At 35.6% G+C, this 21,910-nt stretch overlaps 1 protein-coding gene across 1 annotated transcript; it reads right to left on the bottom strand.

The window, feature by feature from the left end:
- Nucleotides 1–519: 519 nt before the first annotated feature.
- On the bottom strand, nucleotides 520–20,301 carry LOC105034015 (uncharacterized). Its single transcript, XM_073251708.1, has 9 exons — nucleotides 20,020–20,301; nucleotides 19,295–19,366; nucleotides 15,612–15,701; nucleotides 11,318–11,360; nucleotides 9,485–9,591; nucleotides 8,563–8,658; nucleotides 2,172–2,362; nucleotides 1,998–2,067; nucleotides 520–876 (listed from the first exon to the last, which is right to left on the bottom strand). The coding sequence occupies exons 1-9, from the start codon at nucleotides 20,254–20,256 to the stop codon at nucleotides 769–771; spliced, it is 1,014 nt and encodes a 337-aa protein (XP_073107809.1). The 5' UTR covers nucleotides 20,257–20,301; the 3' UTR covers nucleotides 520–768.
- Between the last annotated feature and the right edge of the window lie 1,609 nt (nucleotides 20,302–21,910).

Raw genomic sequence — 21,910 nt, 5'->3', positions numbered from 1 at the left:
GTTATTCCAAATCTGGCCTTCTTAGTTGTGGTGGCTTGGAAGTTACGGGGACTATTTTATTCTATAAAAAAAAAAATCTAATTAAAATATCTATGCCCTCCTGATGCTTTAAGAAAAGAGATTGGATGCCAGTTCAGCTTACTGATTAAGATGTGTTACAGTCTATAAACGAGAACGTGACACATAACACAATCATAACAGGAGATGCCAGCTTACCAATTTGATAAAATCTGTGATAAATGTGCCAAAGAATAAATGCATAAATAATACAAATATGCACCGGAATTATTGTATCTCTATGCTTTTCCTCGAACTAGTGGAGAAAAAGATCTATCCCTGGCCAAGCAATTTCTGTTGGACTGGTACACTTGCATGCCAATTGGCTAGTTCAGATCCAAGTCCGCAATTATATTTTTGTGTTCCTATGAATTGTACTCCAGAAACACTTCAAAACATGCATGAATCAAACCAGGGTTCAGGAAGATGTGTAAACCCTATGCTAACAAAATGACAGAGAGATTCACACGAGAAAAGCTGAAGGCTAAACTTTAATCATAACATCCATTACACATGCACAATATACAAGGACATGACCACTCACAATACCCTCTATAAACATTATTAGTGCTTACCGAGTCTTTCAAATAACTAAATAAGCTACAACATTTGCTCTATAAATTGCATCTTCAGATAAGCCTGAAAACATGAAACAAGATGTCTCGAACATGAAACACGCCTGACTATGGGAACAAAAAGCTCGATCTTTATCTAGTTTCCCATCATGTGATCAAGTCCTGCATGAAGAGAGGCCACTAAGTTTCCTCCACTCACATTGTGTAGCAGCTGTTGAAGCCATCGACGGGTAGCAGGGTCATCCTGAAATTTTAGATTATAATCAGAGATATAGACAACAGCATAGCCCAAAAAGCACACCTACAGAGGGGTGAAAGTGGGATGGATATTATCCGTCCGAATCCGATTTCGTATTCGAATCAATCCGGATATGAATAAAAATTTAAAGATCTGACTGATATCCATATCCATATCCGACTACGAAAAATAGATATGAATATAAATAGACAACTATCCGATATATATCTGAATATCCGTATCTATATGTAATCCTACATAAATTTTATATAGCACTTATTAATTTTTAGAAAAAATATACAACCATATACACATGTTATTAACTGAATTTATCATTCATCTAGTAATATCTTTGAGTCTATAGTCATAAAGTTTAATTATCTAAGTTATATCTATAATTATATCCGTATTTTCAGTATCCGAATTATATCCGTATGCATTTAAAACAAATATGGATACGAGTTTTTGCATCCAAATAATATCCGTATTCATATTTATATTCATCAAAGAAAACAAATATGGATAGAGATATGTTGGTATTCGATCCGTATCTGATCCGGTTTCAGCTCTACACTCACACCTTCTTGAGTATGATGTCAATTTCTCTTTTCAAAAACAAAGATGGTGATAAAATTGAAGAGTGATGAATGAGGTCGCCTTATCCAAAACAACAGAAGATCGGGTGAAATTAATGCATTCATACAAAACTTATTATGAAGGGCAAGACTAATTAAAGGCAGCAAGGTGAGTGAACACAGTCTTTGTACTCTAAATGATGATGGAGGTGCAAAGGCAGGTTCTTTCTATTGCTGATACTTGAGTGTGTTTTCTATGCTCTGTAAGACTTCAGGGTATTAAATAATGATCCAACATTGTCATGACAAGTGAGATCCAAAGAATAAATAAGACTTTTGGAGGGAGCTTCAATCACTTTCAAAGCATCAGGATTAGCTGACAAAAGAAATTAAATTAACCCAGAAATAAATAAACAAAAAATTATGAACTTCTGGCAGGATGATGAATGAACAAGACCACTCTAAATAAAAGACTAGGATGATATTCAAAATGTATGCTTCAGGCGAAAATTTTACGAGGGCATTTGAAACCAACAATGTGGTAACACTCACCCGAAGGCAGTTGTTGAAGGTTCCATCTTTTAACATGTCAGGAAGGCAAGTCTGCAAAGCTCCACATGCTCTGAATTAAAGGGAAGCAAAGTTGAGCGTAACTGAACTAGCACAGGACATGCTAATAACATCATATATTAATACATAAATGCCGCAGTTATGTTGCGAACAAACCTTGGATTGTCTGATAGCCTAAGGTAACATCGTATTATATGCTTCAACAGCCTTGTCGAGGGTTGCTCAGCAAGTGACACAACCATATTTGCCAGAACACTACCCACAGCAAAGAACCGCTCTGGAGTAGCACAAATATATCGAAGCCCAACATCATCCAATAGAATTTTTTGAACAATAAAAGTGGCCACCTGAAAGTTCAAGATTGGATTAGTAAGGGTAATGGTTGAAAACCTAAATGAGGACAAAGAATTTAGGCAGCAAGAAATGACAACAGGAAATTTTGAGAAAAGGAACAGAAGCCAAAAATATGTAATGCACTTCAACAGATCTTGAGATAAAGGCATGAAAGTTGCAGTCTAAAATACTGCAAGAACGGATAAAATCAACAAAGTTACAATAATCCATAGAAATCATAATGACCTAAATTGATGTAGTATGAAGGAAATGAACCTTGTCCATTCCCTTAAAGTACACATGAATCCCTGCATAACTAACAGGGTCATATCTAATAAAGCTTATTACTTCAGAGCTATTTCCAGAACCTCATAACTGCAACTTATCATACCTAGAATATCTCCACCCACCTACCAAAGAATAAGTGCAAATTGTAATACATAAGGTAGTTTGAATGTCATATCTAAAGAATTGGGACACTTAGTCAATGAGAATGAATACAATGTTTTTTAAGTTTGCAAATACATCAGCTTCTCAAACACCTCAAATGCCTATGGAGGTGGCTGTAAATTAACCTGATTCATAAGACCTAGCTTGGATAGTACTAGTGGCATCAGAATCTAGAAGAAGGTAAAGGATTCTCAAATTAAAAACTAGGATTTAGTGATGTTTCCATTTACATTTTTGGATGCATAGGTATGCATGCATATGCTCATGTAAAGATAATACTGACCTTCAACAAACTTTAGAATTTAATTTTTCCTTTTTACACAAAATAGCGGACCATGGATGAAACATGTATATCTATTACTTTTTATCGTACAGCCGTGATGGGGTATTCCCACAGTTGAAACATACAATTGGTTCACAATGATAGGTCCATATGAGTCCTGTATAAAGGAAAACCAGATTATTCAAGCATTAAAAAATAAATCATTTTTCCTAAATGTGCCTCTGATCTAGTAATATTTTCGGGTCAGGTCGACTGGTTATTATAAAGATCAGATCAATCTTTCCCTTAAGTTCCCATCCTAGAGTTCTGCTGCACAGCTGAGCCCATAAAGATGGGAAAGGGTTTGGAAATGATAATAAGGAGATGAATTTGGGTGCTTTGTAGCAACAAGCATATGGAATACTGTAGCAGATTTCCTAAATGGTTTAGGAAGTAAGATTTTTTTTTTTTTTTAATGAAATTAGGAACCTGCATTTCTCACCTAATGGGAAAAAGTTACAGTCAGTGAGCAAGGATGCTGGAGTGCCTAACAACAATAACCACAAGAAATGAAGCAAATTGAAAGTACTGTATGAAAGAGGAATGGTGAAACACAGGGAAACAATTCTTCTTAACTCAAGAAAAATAAAATAAAATCTCATAACACATCCTCTGGTAATTTTAGATAACAGTCTCATACAGAAGAAAAAAATAAAATAAAGAGTATAAGCAAAATTAATCTAACATTTTTTTAATAGCCCTTGGATCTAAAGTAGAATCCAAGCCCTCTATGTAACGGGATAACTAAAACACTAGCTTTAGAGAAAGATTGTGTTAAATATGAGAGGAAATACCTCTCTTATGTCAGTGCTACCTTTGAAGTTTGGATGAGAATTGAAGCATTGCGTGGTTCATTGACAGATGTATGTTGTTGGGGATACAAAGGATGACATTATTTGGGTTTACCTTATCCAAGTCCAATCAGACTCTCAGTTGAGAGTTTGTTAAGAGGCTAAATTCTTCTTGAATGAGACCCACCATCAAATGGCTTGCAAAAAGAAATCTTTTCACATTTGTCCTGCGCCCCGCAAACCACCCCCCCCCCCCACCACCCAACCTCCTCCCAATAAAAAAAAGGGTCAGGGTTTCTTCGATTGGATACAATGGTTGAGGTCATCTCCAAACAGAAACTGACTGGTGCTTTTATATATGGTATAGTATAGATATAGATATAGATATTAGAGTTAGGCTACACATTTTACAATTAACTACTTGTAAATGGAGTTGACGATTTTAAAACCAACAATACAACATTCAAATTGAAGATCCAAACTGCTGTGCATAATATACACTACAAAAAATACCTAGAAACCAAAATTCATATATTTTGGTGATATCTAACCTATGCATCAAGTCTGTATAAAATTGAACAATATCAATTGCACTAATGTGGTAAAATGCATGATGGGGCAGTCCAGTGCACAAGGCTCCACTATTGCAAGGTCTGGGGAGGATTAGATGCATATAGCCTTACACCCGTGTGGAGAGGCCATTTCTATGTTTAAAACCCATGAATCCAGGTCAAAGTGGAGCAACCTTACCATTGCACCTAGGCTCACCCTCTGGTAAAACACATGAAAGAGCATATAAATTTAACATCTACTTTATGGACTGTGATCTCATCTTAAAATATGGGTCAAATTAAATTTGCTAGGATTGATGATTAAATGATAGTAAAACATAGTATCATGCTATCAAAACCATCGATTTTGACACTACTACTTGATAATTAAGTAAGAAACCACTAGAACACAAATTTTGGCTTCCAGCTATTGTTTTTATATAGTATAGACCATGCTTAATGGTGTGCATCTTGAATTTGAATGGTCAATCATTGATTTTGAATCGTTAACCTCTTTTTCAAGGAGTTAATATAAAGTGTATAGTCCAGCTCTAGATATTATATTGGATCAAGAAAAGATATACATATTATATAAATTTGGGGCTGGACCAAGTCAAAATTTGGCAAGCCTAAAGCACAGCACAAGTTTTATTCAAGCCTAAGGTATTTAGCTTGACCTACCCATCAGGCCAAATATCTCTGCCTTAGGCCTGCCCAAAATGGGGCAGGTCAATATTGCTCAAGTCCAATGCCAAGAAACAACTGCAATCTTAATGCTTTGAATAATGAGGGCACCACTCTTCCCTTTTTAACACCAGTGGCCAATCTTGTTAACAAATGGGCATTACAAACTTGAGAGAGACCACAAAGTCGAGTGTACGCTAGATCTTAATACGAGGTGAGTCCCCAAGTTATGGATTTACAAAGCCAATGAAAAGAAGCAAAAGCTTGTGATGATGAGAGAATTCTCTCATTACATGGAGGAGCGAGCATTTTGTCTACAGACAGTCATTGACATACATGCTCAAGATGCAATCATGATAAAGGATTTGAAGCACCGCTTCAAGAGGCACAAGCACTAATAAATCACAAAAGAGATTCAGTAGAGCAAAGGAAGCTCCAGGCAACAAGGAAGAGTCGGTTCTTGTCTACCAAAGTTTTCACCGAGTGAAGGTAAATCTTGATCTGTTAAGCATGCACTGGGGATTCCTCAATGCACAACTTGCAGATCTAGTGATGATCTTTAAAGGGTTTTCCTTTTGAAAGATGTATCTAATTGTTCAACACAACATTTATCATTTAATTCGTTTATCTGCTTTTTTCTCTATTTATTATCTCTTATTTCTTCTGATCATGCTATGACATGTAATATTCTACTTGTATGCCTCCAATTTTGGCCATGAAGCTCAAACTCTCATGCATAATTCCCCATTAGGGAAGATGTCGTGGCTGCCATTACAGTACACATCTTGCACCACAAACAAACCTACACACTTGGCTTGGTATTGAAGTTGTGCTTCATTCTTCAAGCTATGTTCGTAAGGCATATACAGTCAACATAAAATAGCATTGTTTAAGATATTGATGTTTAATGCACTTGTCACAAGTTCATGCTTGCTTTAAGGTTTTGCAAGGCTTGAAGATGTTTGTCCGATACATCAAGCTCATGGAGCCGCATTTTTTGGCTAGATCTCTAAGAATCCAATACTACATTCACAGATGGATTTAAATTTCCAAAGAACAGCCACTTAACTTACCCAAGATAAGCTTGTAGAAATACAAATTGTCATCGTGAACAAATTTTCACAATTTTGAAGACTGACTTAACTTTCAGGTGGCGTTTGGTACATCACTAGGCAATCCAAATTGTCAATAATGTAAATTATCAGTAATGTTGATTATTGTGTTTGGTACATGCAGGTAATGTTACAGTAAAATTACTGAAAATCTTGATTGACATATTTGGTATGATAATCAGATTACTAGTAACGTAATATCAAATTTTCAAAATACATTTAAATCAAATTATTAGTTTAGCATTTTACTATATATTTAGTAGAATCAGTGATCCAAATCCTTAGCCAAATCAATCTATGTAACATATATTAAAAAAATTACTTTTTTTCGATATATTAAAATTTAAAAATAATTAAACTATTTATTTAATTTTTTAATGATAAAATTATTTATTATCAAAATGGATGATAAAAATTATTTATTATCAAAATTTAAAAATAATTAAACTAGTTATTTAATTTTTTAATACTTATTATTATTTTTATTACTTTTATTTTTATTTTTTTTATTTTTTCTCCTTCCTTCTTCTCCTTCTCCCGCACGCCACACCCCAACCCCCCCTTCCCCCCACCCCTGGCAGCCCTCGGCTGCTCCGCGCACCCTACCCCCAATGGAGGGTCGTGGACGTCGATCACACAGGCGAGGTGGGGATCCGTCGCCCGGAGGTGACGAAGGGTGACGTCGATCTCGCCCTCGACAGAGAGCGGATGGGGGACGACCCGAAGGAGGGGGGCGCAGCTATTAGCCACCTTCTTGGTAGGGATGGGGGAGGAGTCCTGTTGGGCATCGCCCTCCGATGAGACCTTCCGAATCTTTCGAGAGCGAAAGGGGATCTTGGGGATGGCGGTAGCGGCAGTAGGGGAGGGGGATTCTTGAGCAACGACAGTGGAGAGGTGGGGGTGGGAGAGGGTTTGTTCCCCCATGGATGGAGAAAGACGGAGAGGAGAGAGGCTTCGGGGTGGAGGTGGAGGTCAGGAGATGGGGATTGGGTCGGGGTAGGGTTGCAATCAGAGAAGTTCGGTGATGCCTTATATTTTTTTATGAGGGTAATTACGTCAAAAAATTTTATTACAAGACTATCAAAGTAATGGTAATCTAGATAGCCATCCCTCCCTTTGGTAATCCAGATTACCTTATGGGAGATAATCTAGATTGCCAAAGCAATCGAGATTACCAACCCAAAAAGCATACCAAACGTGGTATTCCAGATAACCACATTAAATTGCTAGCAATCTGGATAGATTGCCAGCTACCAAATACAACCTCAATATTTTCATCCAGATGTACAAAGCATCCCAGTCAATTGTTGGCCGTTCAAACTTAGAAGCCTTGCGACTTTGTGTTCGATTCTTGTTTATCACCATCAACATCATCACAAGAATTAATAGTAATCTTTTTCTGAGCAGTCAATTGTCATCAAGAATTCCCAAAGCTTCAAGGTTTTCCACCTTGAATGCTTCCAAGCTTGGATCACCTAGGCAGGTCACAATGTCCTTAGGCATGCAATTGCATCAAAAAATCCTAGCAAACACCAACATCATATACAATCGATTAATTGTTGTAGACAACTAAACTAAGCTTGTTATTTTTGCTTCGCCAATCATGTCCCTGCTCTTGGTAATTCGCAACCATAAACCAAGAAACAAAGCTTTGAGAGCAGCAGCAACATAATCGGATTCAGGTTTACCAAGCACTCCATTCTTCAAGGGAGTATAGAAGAAGTTGAAGAAGTGTCAAGACAATCAAAATTTGCATTGAGTTATAATAACACAAGACACTTTGTTTAGAAGGAGACTTATAAATTTTAATTAGTAATTCTAGGATTATCTCCATTGACTTAAAAACAGGCAGATAGAGATATGAAAAATTTTTAAATCCTAACCAATAAGGTCCTAAAACAATTAAACAAGATGAACATAATACATTATGAAGACGGACTCATGCAACATCTTTTCCTGATCCCCAAAGCCCAACTAGTCTAAATTGGAATTTCAGTGTGGTACTAGATACTAATACCAAATGGAAATCAAGGTTACAGAGAACCACCAAGAGACCTAGATAACCACAAGACAAAATATGAAGGCATTGAGATATGCTTCAAATTGTCATATCCATTAAGATAAGGTAAGAAAAATGAGCATAAAATGCAGTCAATATGTTATGAATCTCCTGCAGACAAGTAATAAGATACTACCTACAAAGGTGTGACATTATTGTGACTGTGACACTCTACAGGACTGAATGAGAAACACATAATAACAAGTAATCATATATGTGAAAAAGATCCAAGTTCAATAACTCACTGTTTTTGATAGTTCGCTACCCATCTCCATTGTGCGAAGACACAGGGGAATTATTTCGGTCTGAAGAAGAAAACTTATAACCTCAGTATCATCAACCTACAAAATGTCGATGAGATTATCAGAGCCAATCAGCAATAGTACAAAGTGCTAAGATGAAGAACTTTAGCTAATATCAGGGTATATGAAGAAACAAACATATGATACATCACCACAAGCTAAAAATTACTTGAGCATGTGAATTCACCATTAAAAGAGAAGTAAAGGAAAGATGGATGAAAACTCAAATTTCCTTTGTTCCCAACATGACATAGAAGGGAAAATATTAGGAAATGGGTCTAAACATGAGGTGAATATTGCTGAATGGGTGTAAAAGGAACTCATGTTTTCTTATTTCCTCTGTCATTCATATGCCAGAACTTGAGCAAGATTTTATTGTATTGCTTGGCATTCCTAACATCCTTTTTTGTTTTTGGTAAAAAGGCTTGTCATAGTTCTGTAGATCCTCACTTCTTTTGTTGCTCTGATTTCCAACTTACATTCATTCACCAATGCCACATAAAACAAGGTCTGAAAAAGAAAAATCACTAGCAGATTGATCAATGCTTTCAGGACAGTATTCAAATTTACAATCCACAAACTATCTAAACTGGCATGAGTTTGTTTGGTGACTGACTATTCTTTGCAAGCTCAAGCAGGAACAAGGACCATCATTTGATTGGCAATGTTAATTAAATCAATCAAAATTTTCAGTGCAAGCCCTACACTTTAAGAAGAAAATAGTTAGCACAAATATATATATACAAAAGTGAGATACATAAATAACAAAGGAACATGTCAAGATATTGACTTTGCAAGTCAACAATAAGAATGTGATGCTCATTTTGCTTATTACAATAAGTATATTGATAAAGTGTATAAGTACCTTCACAAGAGCACCAATAACTCCCAAGCTGGTAAGTCTCAAATACTCGAATGGCCTTGTTTTACTAGTGGTATTTAAAAAAGGGTACAGATACAAAGGTATGTGAGCTGCAAAACAAGAAAACACAAAAACTTTCATTAATATAATCTTAACACAGACATCAAGCAACAACAATCATCAAACAAAGATTAATCAACTCTTTCCTTTTCAATCTCTAATGGATATTGGTAAACTTTTTTCAAGATTTAAATGCAAATATAAGTTGGGAGAACAAGTAGGATTTGACAAAAGACAATAGATTCAAGAAGTTAAATAGTGCCAATGAAAATGAAAGTGACGCCAGGAGGTGTTGAACTTGGGCTGAAAACTCCAAGAAGGAAGGGTATATCAACACAACCAATTATAGCAAGGTAGAACCCCATCACAGCATATATGAAGCAATGTGTTAGAACAGGAGGATGGTAGTTGGAAGGGTAGGGTGATCACTCTCTTCCAAGGCCAAAAACACCACCTTAGCCACCACTCCAAGGATACAGCTCCCATGTAGTTCACTCGCAAACCCTAGATATCCACCAAAAGAGAGCAGAGAGAGAATAGAGAGGACAATAACAATTCCTATAAGAGAATTCTCACTAAGCAATAACTCAAATATCTCAAGTATAATTACAATAGCAGCCCCAATGGGGTATTTATAAGTAGTACAAGAGCGCCATTTCTCCTACTTTCCAATGTGGGATTCCAATTTTTATTCTAACTTGAAGAACCCTAACAATCAACTTTCCTAATAACATCAAAAGTTCCAAAAAGAGTTCACAAAAATCAGAACTTCCTAGAATTAACTAACATCAGACTTTCCTACCAAAACAAAGCTAGCTTGGATTCCAAAACCCATGCATACAGGACTCGCAACCCATGCGGCCGGCATGTGCACCCTACACAGTCTCATGACCCATGCATTCCAGTCTTGCATCTAGACTTGGGTTCAAGCCCACTTGCCTAGCAAGCCCTACGTGCTCCAACGTCAGAAAGAGGAGCTAAAGCTCCAATGCAAGATATCCAGCAGCTACACTAATAAAGGAGGGAGGCTGCTGGGTGGTGGCTAATTGGGGAAAAGTGCAGTCACTAGAAAGATGAGATACAGGCTCCACCATTATTCATAGCTGAAACCAAGGGCAGCTTTCAATCAAGCATCTTTGAGAAATATTGTGGACCTCGCATATATCCAGAGTAAGTGCACTAGATCTTCTTCTTGATGACACAAACAAGCATAACATGCATGAATGAAGATGTTCTGGAATTCAATCATAAACAAATAAAAAACACAGATATACTGGCAAGATGTCATGAAACTGTTGGTCCCACATATGGAAAAAAACTCTAGCATCAACATTTCCCATAAATAAGGTATTCCTGTAAATATAAGGGAATCTTTTTTAGTGAGCAACAAGGTTCACAACATCAACGCATACAGCCACGTACAAGGCATATAACATACCATACTAATACCGAACCAATACTTAGTATGGGGCATACTGAGTGTTCATACACCAAACAGCTTCCTATAAGGAACATACTGACATGGTATCAACATGATACCGGTACAGGATCCGATACCGAGATGGTGAACCCTAGTAACCAAAAAGTATCAATAGTTATAGAACCATAGATAATTCCCTCATAAATTAAAGAAATGTATTATCACGCACAACAACAAATGAAGTGTCAATAAAACACTATAATTCTACAATGATAAACAGCATATGAGATAGAATTCAACCACATTGAGCTGCTATAAGAGTGCATCATAGACAAACCAAGAAAAGTATAGATTACCATTTAAGAAAAGAATCCTAGTATCTGGGTGTGATGCAACACACTGCATGTAAACCACAAAGAAATAGTTTCAAATATTCGACAAATAAAATGGTTGTCAGTAGGTTACTATAAAAATTCCAAGGAGCAATTTCACAGCAACAAAAAAACAGAAATAATGCACAAGTCATTGTTTAGGAAAAAAAGGAGAGGAAGAACTAAATTGATTAACTAACTCAACAAGAAGCAAGCAGACAAATGCTCACAGAAACCACATGACCTTTTTCTTTTTTGCACACGTGTGCATGCACATATCTCAACTGCAGAATAGAACAAGAAATTTACCAAGTTAAGACTAAGGCTTGCAAATTGACGAATAACAAGGGCTTGCAAATTGATGAATAACAAGGGCAAAAGTTGTCACCTTGCTATTCCAACTCTCGTTATATTAATACAAGGAATAATCAGGGTATATATGTTAGCATACCTAGCCAACGCACCTTGACAGAGGTGGGAATATTTTTCTGTGAATGTCAATTTAGGTGGCTGATTTTTTTTTTTAATCAATATTATTCATTTTCAGAGTCATAACATTCCATATGTGAACTTCAACCAGCAGGATAATGGACAAGAAATTTATGAACAGAAGAAATGGAAGAATAGACCTAGGGAAAATGTGGCCTCAAATCAAATAGATATTTCACAGTGCATTTTCCTGCACAGGAGAGAAATGATGATCATAATATGCAGCTATATGTCTGTTGAAAATTTGAATGTAGCTCAGCGTGTCAAACCTTGCATAGACATTTTCCAAGTTTTCCTAAGTTGATGAAATCAGCAAGGTATCCTTCTCATCAACCCATATTATAATTCCAAGTTTCATAGAAGGACCCTCTCTTGCATAAAGTACCATTGACCAGCTGTTCAATGCCAATCATATGGCTGGATTCAGCTTGCTACTCAGTCAGAATATTTCCAAACTTGATGATCAGGCTTTCATCCATAAAGCTGATGCCAACAGAATGCAAAATGGCTGGTAGTCAAAATTGCAGTTATAGTTTCATTAGAAATAAATTATCCTCTTCTAGTAGCAAGAGAACTTCACCAGAAAATCTCTCTAGATGCCAGGAAAAGCTACTTCTGATAATTCTCACCAAGACTTTCAAGATTTAGTAATCAGTTTTCCTGATATTTATATCATCATCAATCCCAAACTAACTGAAATATGGAGTTATGATGAAAACAAATAGGCTTTCATGTGTAGTTATGGGTTCCTTGACAGATATTACAAAAATTCTATCACAACTTTATACATAGAATTTTGCCCATTTAGTATTTAGTCCAAATATGGTATTAATTAGGGGTGCAATCGAGTTGAGCTGAGCCGAGCCGAGTAGTTGTAAACTTGAGCTCGACTCGACTCAAAATACTCAGGCTCGATACTCGGCTCGAGATCAATCGAGCCTTAATATCTCAAGCTCGATAAAAAATAGACAAAACTCGAGATCGACTCAACTCGACTCAAATATCAACTAACCCAAACTCAAGCTTGAGTACAAGCTCAAAATTGAACCTTAGCCTACCAATAATATATATATATTAATATATATTATAAATAAAAATAATATTATTAATAATATATATAAACTCGAGTAGGCTCATGAACTTTTGAGCCGAGTATCCTGCTACTTGAGCTCAATAATAATCGAGTTGAGCTCGAGTAGCTCGCGAGCAGCTCGACTCGTTTGCACCTCTAATATTAGTCTAATGATGTCCTTATTTTGTGCTATTTAAGAATCAAAATATTGATATCCCATCAAGAAACCAGCCTTCAAACAACCTATACCATTTTATAACTTTGTTTGCAAGTAATTAGCTATTATTTATACTAATTTCTTTCAAGATGCATATTTTATATCTATCAGTATTAATTTCTGCTTTATATCTTATAGTCCTATTTGGAAATCTACTATATACATATACATATATGTATGTATGTATATACATACACACATACATGCATGCATGCATGCATGTATGTATGTATGCATGTATTTTGTTTTCTATCATCTAATTTTACAAATCTTTAGGGGCACCAAACTAAACCCCACAGATTTAGGGTTCTGTTATTGTATCTCATATTCCATTGCTAACAAAAAATGGAGTATCTCCAGCTAATAGTGCTCCAAACAGAACCTCTTCAATTTCTAAGTATAAAGACTGAGTATAAGCTTTGTCAAATTCTAGGTTGGATCCCCTTCTTAAATAGTATAGATTGTTCCCAACTTGTTATGTTACTAAATCTAGCAAGAAATAAAGCAGAAATGACATTGGAGTGGCTGATAAAATTATGTCACAAGATGCTGTCCTCAAAGGATAAGCCCATCCCCAGATGTATAACCATGAAAAAAACAGAAGGCTGGGCTTCATACCAGTTCTCAAAAGTAAGCCAGACTCCTAAACATATAAGAATATATGTTAAAAAATTACCAAATGTTTTTTAAAGATACCAAACACACTTCTCGAAACAAACTTTTAAGTTTTTAACATGATAACACATTCATTGCTCTTGTGTATTGTATCATAAACACTGTGTTTTCAGAGAGCTCAGGATCCATGTCCTTTTCTCATCCATGGTCTATAACTTCATTATGTAGCTGAACTTCAGTGCATATCATCACGTCAAATAGTTTCACACCTTCCAGGAAAAGCAAAATGAGCATGTGGAATCTTAGGAATGTCAAGTGCTGCATCTAACATTGAAAACTTTATCTACCTAGGCATTATCATAATATTTCTGAAGACCAAGGATGCCATCCTGTTGGGCTGCCAAAATCCTTGTGAATAGCAGTTGAAGAGATGCATTTTTATCTAATTTCACAAAAGATTTAGTAGCCACCACTGATCTCATGACAGTTCCATATTCGTTCGTATTGTGCATAAACCAGCAAATCCTTACTGAATGGAACAAGAATCTAAAGCCAAGCATCTTTTTCTTTCTCTTTCTTTTTTTTTTTTTTTTAAGAAGACTCCAATTTGACACTTGCATTTAGAAAATTTCTAGAACTCTTTCCTCCATAATTTCAGACTCTCTTTATTGAAGTCCTTTCTTTTAGGTGCTTGTGCATTTTATCAGTCACTTCCTAAAGGAAAAAAATAAGAACAAGTAGACGTCTTTTTTTTTCTCCCCATGGGACTTGTGCCAACCCACTCCAGAGGTTTTCCAGGTATTTGTAAATATAGCCTAGCCCAGCCTGATTTTGATGACTGTATTGGGCCAATCCATGAATCCCATAAAATTTTGGACCTAACCATCCAAACAGGCCCTTAGTAGATCCATTCCTCACTTCAGCAAAACTCACAAATTCATCTCATGAAAATAGGTAGAGGCCTCAGGGAATTATTCTTGGTCAAATGGGATTTTATTCCCATGGTCTCTTTACTTGTTGCTCTCGTTAATCCTTGCTGAGTTGATGCAGTTTTACTTCCTCTCAGTAAAGCATTAGCACAAAATCAGCTTCTTCCATATCCATTTTCCAAGCTTGGTTGAATCTCCAAAGAAACATTCACATTGCTTTCTCATATTTAATAAATAAACTTGATTGCAACATGGATCTACATATCCAGAATCTGTTGAAACATTTTATGGAACACCTTACTTTTACCATAAGGTTGCTAACTGTGATTAGCCTAAAATTTATTCCGTTTGCAGATATCATAGTTTTCAAAAATTGCTACCATTTCTTGTTACGCTTCAGGAACCATTATGTGTAGATCATATCATTTCCGTATAGACAATGTGGCGCTTTTATTCATGTTGATGTGTACAATCACATGTACTCCATCTAAGGTATTTCGTATTGAGAAATGTTAATTACAACCAAAACATTAACCACAGAAGTATGGATACAAACTGCACCTGTCAAATAAGGGTTAAGTGAATCCATCCAAAAATTGTGAGCATGTTTATGAATTTTCTAAATATATGATCAAATATTTATGGAAAACAAAAGTGATGACAGTGATCATAGGCATAGAAGCAAAGATAATTTTCCATGCACTTGATCTTAGCCACTCATGCACTTCCCACATCATTACTAAATTCCACAATCCACATGCCCTACACTACTTAAACAAATACTCACCATAAAAAGCATTTCAAATCATCATGTAAATGAACACAGTTAAAAGAATTAAGCAGAATGATAAAGGAAACATTTCAAACCATCATGTAAGCAGAAAATGTTAGAGGAATTGAGCAGAATGACCCTCTAAGTCTTTCTTTTATTAGAGTAGCAATAACTGAACATTTGACCTGAAGAAGAGCAAGTGCATTGCAAACTCGGTTTGATGCTCCAGGTGAGAGTGTTGGGGGCGAAAGAGCAGGATAAATTGAAACTATCTCCTGGAAATAATGAAAGCATACCGTAAGTACAAGTAACTCCATTTGCAATGAGATGTAGTAACGAAAAAAAATGTTTTACATGTATATGTAGGTTGTGTTACTATAGCAACAATTCTTCAATTATTAGTAATGTTTTAGACAAATCTTCACTGCACCTACCCTGTGATATTAGCTAACTGCAGAAAACTCCCTATGGTCCCCACCAAAGTTCTACGTGTGATTTGAAAGGTTCAAAAATAACCAGTTTTCTAGCTCAACTTCTTTTTATTTCAACATCTAGTTTCTCCCTCTAACCAGATCTTCCAACAGACAGCTGATATGAAACAACAGCACATATATTATTCTTGATAGCACCAGATTCTTTAGGCCTCCAAATTTCCAAAGCTTAATCTATTATCTATACCACAGTTGACAGAGAACTTGGAAAGCAATCAACTTTGACTAAAACATGGCAAACACAAAGAACATATGCTCCAAAGTGGTCATTTTGTAGAAAACAAAAACTACAATAAATTAGACCTGTCAGTCCTTTGCTAGAGTCCTTCACACCTTTACATTTACCACAGAAGCACTCCCTTACTGTCCTTAATGCATTCCTGTAAGTCTCTAGCTCATTCCTGCTGGAGGGCACGGTGGCACCTCCATGCACATTTGCACCATTCTCCACCTTCATGAGCCCACAAGCATTCCCTAGGGGGCAACTTCACAACAATTTGTGGCATTCCTCACTTTGTTCACTATTTTACCCTCTTCTATAGTTTTTGATACCTCCAGCTTCCTATGATGCGGGAATCACAAATAACAATAACTTGGATTTATGATCTTAATTTATGATCAGATACAATGCACTTACCTTCCAATGTTGTCACTTGCTTGGACACCTTTAAGGAAGTATCAGAAGATTTAAAAGGGCAACATATAATGTGATTGACAATTGAGGCATGTGAGCATTTTTGATAAGTCAGGGCCCAGGGTACCTACACCGTTTTCTTTCAATTAAGGCATGTGAGCCAAAAACTCATGTTCGCTAGATTGCCTCAAACACATCATTAACAATGTTAAAAGTATGTCAACATGATTGCAAAAGTTTAACAAACATAAAACTCACGTTCTCCGAATATGTGGACATTATGGCATGCATTTTAACAAGAATTTTATATAGAACATGGGCATGAAAGTACTTTATTTTGATGCCATGCACAACCCTTTCAAAAGAATGGGTATTGAAGTCTATTTTCAAGCACACGTGTATGCATGATGAGTATTGTCATATTAACATGTTGGCACCAAAGATTTAGGCACTTACATTTTGCAAGAGCACTAGCAATGTTCTTAAGCATGATTACATAAGAGGCCTTTAGTTGTTCAAACTGTGCAAGGGTACAGAATACAGCACCCCTCCAAATTATTCCTTCCTTTCCCATCTCCAAACAATCAAATGTTTAGTTTTTAATGCATTTTAATAGCACAAATGACAATAAACATATAAGCCTCATGTGACCTGAGTAACATAATGACATTTATGAGGATACCCTTGAGAAAGAATAGCTAAATATTATGTGCCCAAAGCAGTATAATGATAGTCAAAAAATATTCCCTCAAGGACTTCAGATTTTATCCTAGTCTCCTATGAAACTATGTTAAAGCCCTACAGAATTTGCTTAATGAAGACCATCCTACAAAATAGAGATTTTCTGCAATTAATAATCAATATGGTTAGATGTATAAAAGATGACAGATATAGCTGAGCTTGTGTTCATGTACAAGGAGGTTGAGCATAAGCTTCTTCTAAAAATGAGTTGAATGCTGTAATTTAGCAATCCCTGGTTCTAAGAGCAGGACAAAAGAAAAGCAGGAATTAGCAAAATTGCGGATTGTTATAGAACTAAGGTTAAAGTGATATTTAATTTTTGTTAAAGAGGAATAATTAATGATTGAAACAGTCATACAGTTGATGATTTTATGCCATCTAAGATACAGATGGTCAGATGCTGTGACAAGGATATCATCATTTTAAACTGCCTCATGTTATCCTTCTCTTCCTTTAAGTCAAAGATTTAGGCCTCAACGGGACGTCCTGCGGGACACTAGGACGGGATACCATCCCATGTGCCTGGACAGGGCATCCCGCTTTCATGTTGTGTTTAAAAATAATCATTTTCTAGTGCTTTGTTAAAAAAAGCAAATTGTCTTTGAGCAAAAAAAAATAAACTAAACTTCTTCCTTTTAGAATTTATGCTTGTAAAAGACAGACATCATCTAGCTTTTCATATTACCTTTTCAATCTATTTTGGCAACAGATATAATTCCAAGTGAGTTGCCAAAAGAAATGAATTTTGAGAACCACAAATTCAACTTCTTCACATGAGATTAATTGAATATTACACTTCTTGATGTCATTTTGGGACTTGCTAGTACATTCTTCAAACAAGATGACTGCCAAGCAAACCTCATCATAATTTGACAATCAACTTCCATTGGAACAAGTAAAGAAAGATGCTTCCTTTAGAACTAAGGTAAAAGTCATCACATTAATATGAACATATCAATATACATGTATATAGATACATATGTATATATACACATATATAGATATACATATACGTATGTATGCGTGTGCGTGCACGCACACACACACACATATATAGCGTGCGTGCACACACACACACACGACACACACACATATACATATATATATATACACACACACATATATATACACACATACATATATATACATACATATATATATAGATATATATATACACACATATACATATATACATACATACATATATATGTGTGTGTGTGTGTGTGTGCACACACACACACACACATATATATATACATATATATATATATAGATACATACATAAATATATACACACATATGCATATATACATATACATATATACATATACATAGATATATACATATACATAGATATGCATATATATATATGCATATATATATATATATATATATGTGTGTGTGTGTGTGTGTGTGTGTGTGTGTATGTGTGTGTGTGTACACACACACACACACACACACATATATATATATATACACACACACACACACACACACACACACACACACACACACACACACACATACATATGCACACACACTATATATATATATATACACACACTACATATATATACACTATATATATATGTATATATATATGTGTGTGCGTGTGTGTGTGTGTGTGTGTGAAATCACAGATTGAAGCTATCAAACAAAAAGGCATCCAGAAAAATATTCCAGAAATGAGGCTAGAATACTTTGTTCAGTGTTTGAAGCTAGTGAATCTAAGCCTAGAGGTAACATATGATCGAGTTTTATCAAGATTCATCCAACATCTTACTTCTCGGAAACCTACTGATCTTCCGTTCAGATTGTTCTAACATGACCTTGGGCACAGATCATCAACCAATAAACATTTATAAAGAAAATCTCCAATAAGTCATATCTTTGTACTAAAAGAGTAGATGAAGGAGGAACAAAAATATATTAAAAAGGTAAATTTATACCCACAATAATCATCCGAAATAAAAGGCACCCCACAGCTCGAATGGGCACATACCTGAAGCAGTGCCGCTATTGTGCCATAGGAGTTCCACAACAGCGGTGCTAGATCTTGAAATATCTCTCTCTTCTGCAATAAAAGGAAACCAAGTTGTGTGTTTTCCATAAAGATCACAAAGTGGTAATAGGTAAATACAAACCAGTGGTTAAAACGAGATATCTCTTTACCAAAAAATAATTATATTATATCAGAAAGCACACCATTTTTTCGACAGTTAACAACATTTTCATGACAAATCATAGACTAGTGACCACTAACAGAATCAACTTCTTCTCGAAGACCCCTTAATACATAACAGATACGAGAAAAGGAGAAGCAGGAAGAGTTAGCGATCACAAAAAGAAACAACTTTCAGTCAAAAAACCTGAATGCATAAGAAAAAACTGAAGAAGAGAAGAAAATAGAACAACCTTATTAGGTTAGCGATCACCAAACCAACATTTTTCCTCAAAAAATGCTTAATTACATGAAAAATAACAAGAAAAAAGAAAGGAAAGACGGGATGAATGGCCTAATTAAGTCCTCAATCACAAAAAGAAACGATTTCTTCTAACAAAAAAAAAAAGGTAATAAGGATAACAGAATCAGAGAAAGAAGGAGTGATGAAATAATCTTATCATGGATTAGTGATCAAAAACAAAAAAAAAAAAAGACCTTTTCTTTCCGAAAAGAATTAAACGTATAAAAGACGACAAAAGGAGAGAGGAAGGGGGAAAAGTAACCTTAGAGAGATCGAGGAGGGCGTTCTCCCTGAGCTCGGGATCGCAGAGATCCAGAACCAACTGCTCCGCAGAGGCCATTTTGCGATCCTTGGTACCTTGGGCGGCGGTACCGGCGGCGGCTGCCGGAGAAGAGGGAGTGGGTCCCCCGAGGGAAGGGCTTGTAGAGAGGGAAGGGGGCAGGTTCGCCATACCGAAATGGAAACGAAGAACCTTAGCTGCACTTTTGAAGCAGTACATAACATTTAAATAATGCTCGGTGCCCAACTTTGTTAGAGAGCCATGCAGTAATTGGCGCAATTTACAAGGTTTGAACAATATACATCAGGATTATAGTATGTCAATAGAGATTTGTCAGCTCATCGACGAGCAACTTGGCTCGAAGATTATGTTCACGGGGAGGTATCTTATTATTGAATGATAAACGGTAAAATTAATTTTTTTTGACACAAAAAAATCTAAAAATTTAAATATTTTAATTTTTAAAGAGAATAACAAAAATTAAACAAATATAATTGCTCCATACCTTAACGATATTTTACCGTCTGTGTTTGCTGTTGATAAATAAATAGTTAAATATACTATAAATGATGATATAAAAATATAAAATTTATGTAAATAAGGTTTTCATAACCAAAGATTCAAGTTGTGAGTGTGATATCGGATGAAATCCCATCCATATATTAGGATAGGTGCCAACATTTTAGTGCTTAGTCGGGATACAAGACATCTCTTTTTTTTCAAATATCGGACCACGTGAGATCGTGGTATATTTTATTTTATGAAAAAATTAAAAGAGTCCCATCCTATAAATTTTGAAATACAGAATATAATCTCACTATGTAAGAAAAATGGCATCTCCTACCTATGAAACCAAAACATCTATTTATAAACATCTCAGTCTCAAGTTGATACTACTGCAATAACATATCCATCTATCATTGTTCATAACATATGATATGAGAATCTGGTTCTAAATGTATGAGATCACCTTTCAAAACTTTTCACATAAAAAATATAACATCTCTTGTACATGAGAATTGCCTGATTTTTTTTTTTTTTTTTTTCCTAAGGATATTATTCCTAACGAGGCACTAGAATAAATTATAATTCTTAGTCTTTATATATGAAAATGATGCAAAAATCTTAAAACCCAGCCAACTGACCCAGCTTTCGAAGCTTTCCGCATAAAAAGCGTGATGACTTTTGGGATGAAAAATAATGCATCTCTTTCCGTAAATATAACAGTACTCCACTCTAAACATAAAAACATGCAAAGCGCGCTGGTTCGCGAAGCTTATCGTATAAGAAATGTGAAATTGCTAGTTTACCAAGTTGTTACGGTCTTTAGTACGTCAGGTGACTTGGATTGAATCCTACCATCGCGAGAGTTTGGAGGGTTAGGGGTAATGGGGGATGGCTACCGCTTTTTTATAGACCATTCCTCTCTATCAAGTAGGGGTGTCAAATGGATCGAATCATCGTAAATAGTCGGATCATAAATAAATCGATCAAAAAATGATCAATCCAAATCCGACTTATTTATTAAATTATTCAAAAATTAAACCTGAACCCAATCTGTTTATTAAACAGGTAATCCGACCGATCCGATCCGTTTAATCCTTTATTAAATAGATCAAATTAGGTTAAACGAGTTAAACAAGTTAAACGGATCAAGTTAAATGGATCAAAAAAGGTTAAACAGATTTTAAATAGATTAAACGGATCTTAAATGGGTTAAATAGGTTTAACGGGTCTTAAATGGGTTAAATAGGTTAAACGGATTAAATGGTTAATGGTCAGAAATAAGTTAAACATGTTAAACAGGTTAAATGATTATCTGACTCAACCCAACCTAAATATTAAACGGATTAAACAGGTCAATATCTAAAAC

This window comes from Elaeis guineensis, chromosome 2 (genome assembly GCF_000442705.2).
Source record: "Elaeis guineensis isolate ETL-2024a chromosome 2, EG11, whole genome shotgun sequence".
In the NCBI taxonomy this organism is placed as follows: domain Eukaryota; kingdom Viridiplantae; phylum Streptophyta; class Magnoliopsida; order Arecales; family Arecaceae; genus Elaeis; species Elaeis guineensis.
The sequence above is the reverse complement of the archived record's forward strand: the minus strand, read 5'-3'. Positions and strand labels throughout refer to the sequence as shown.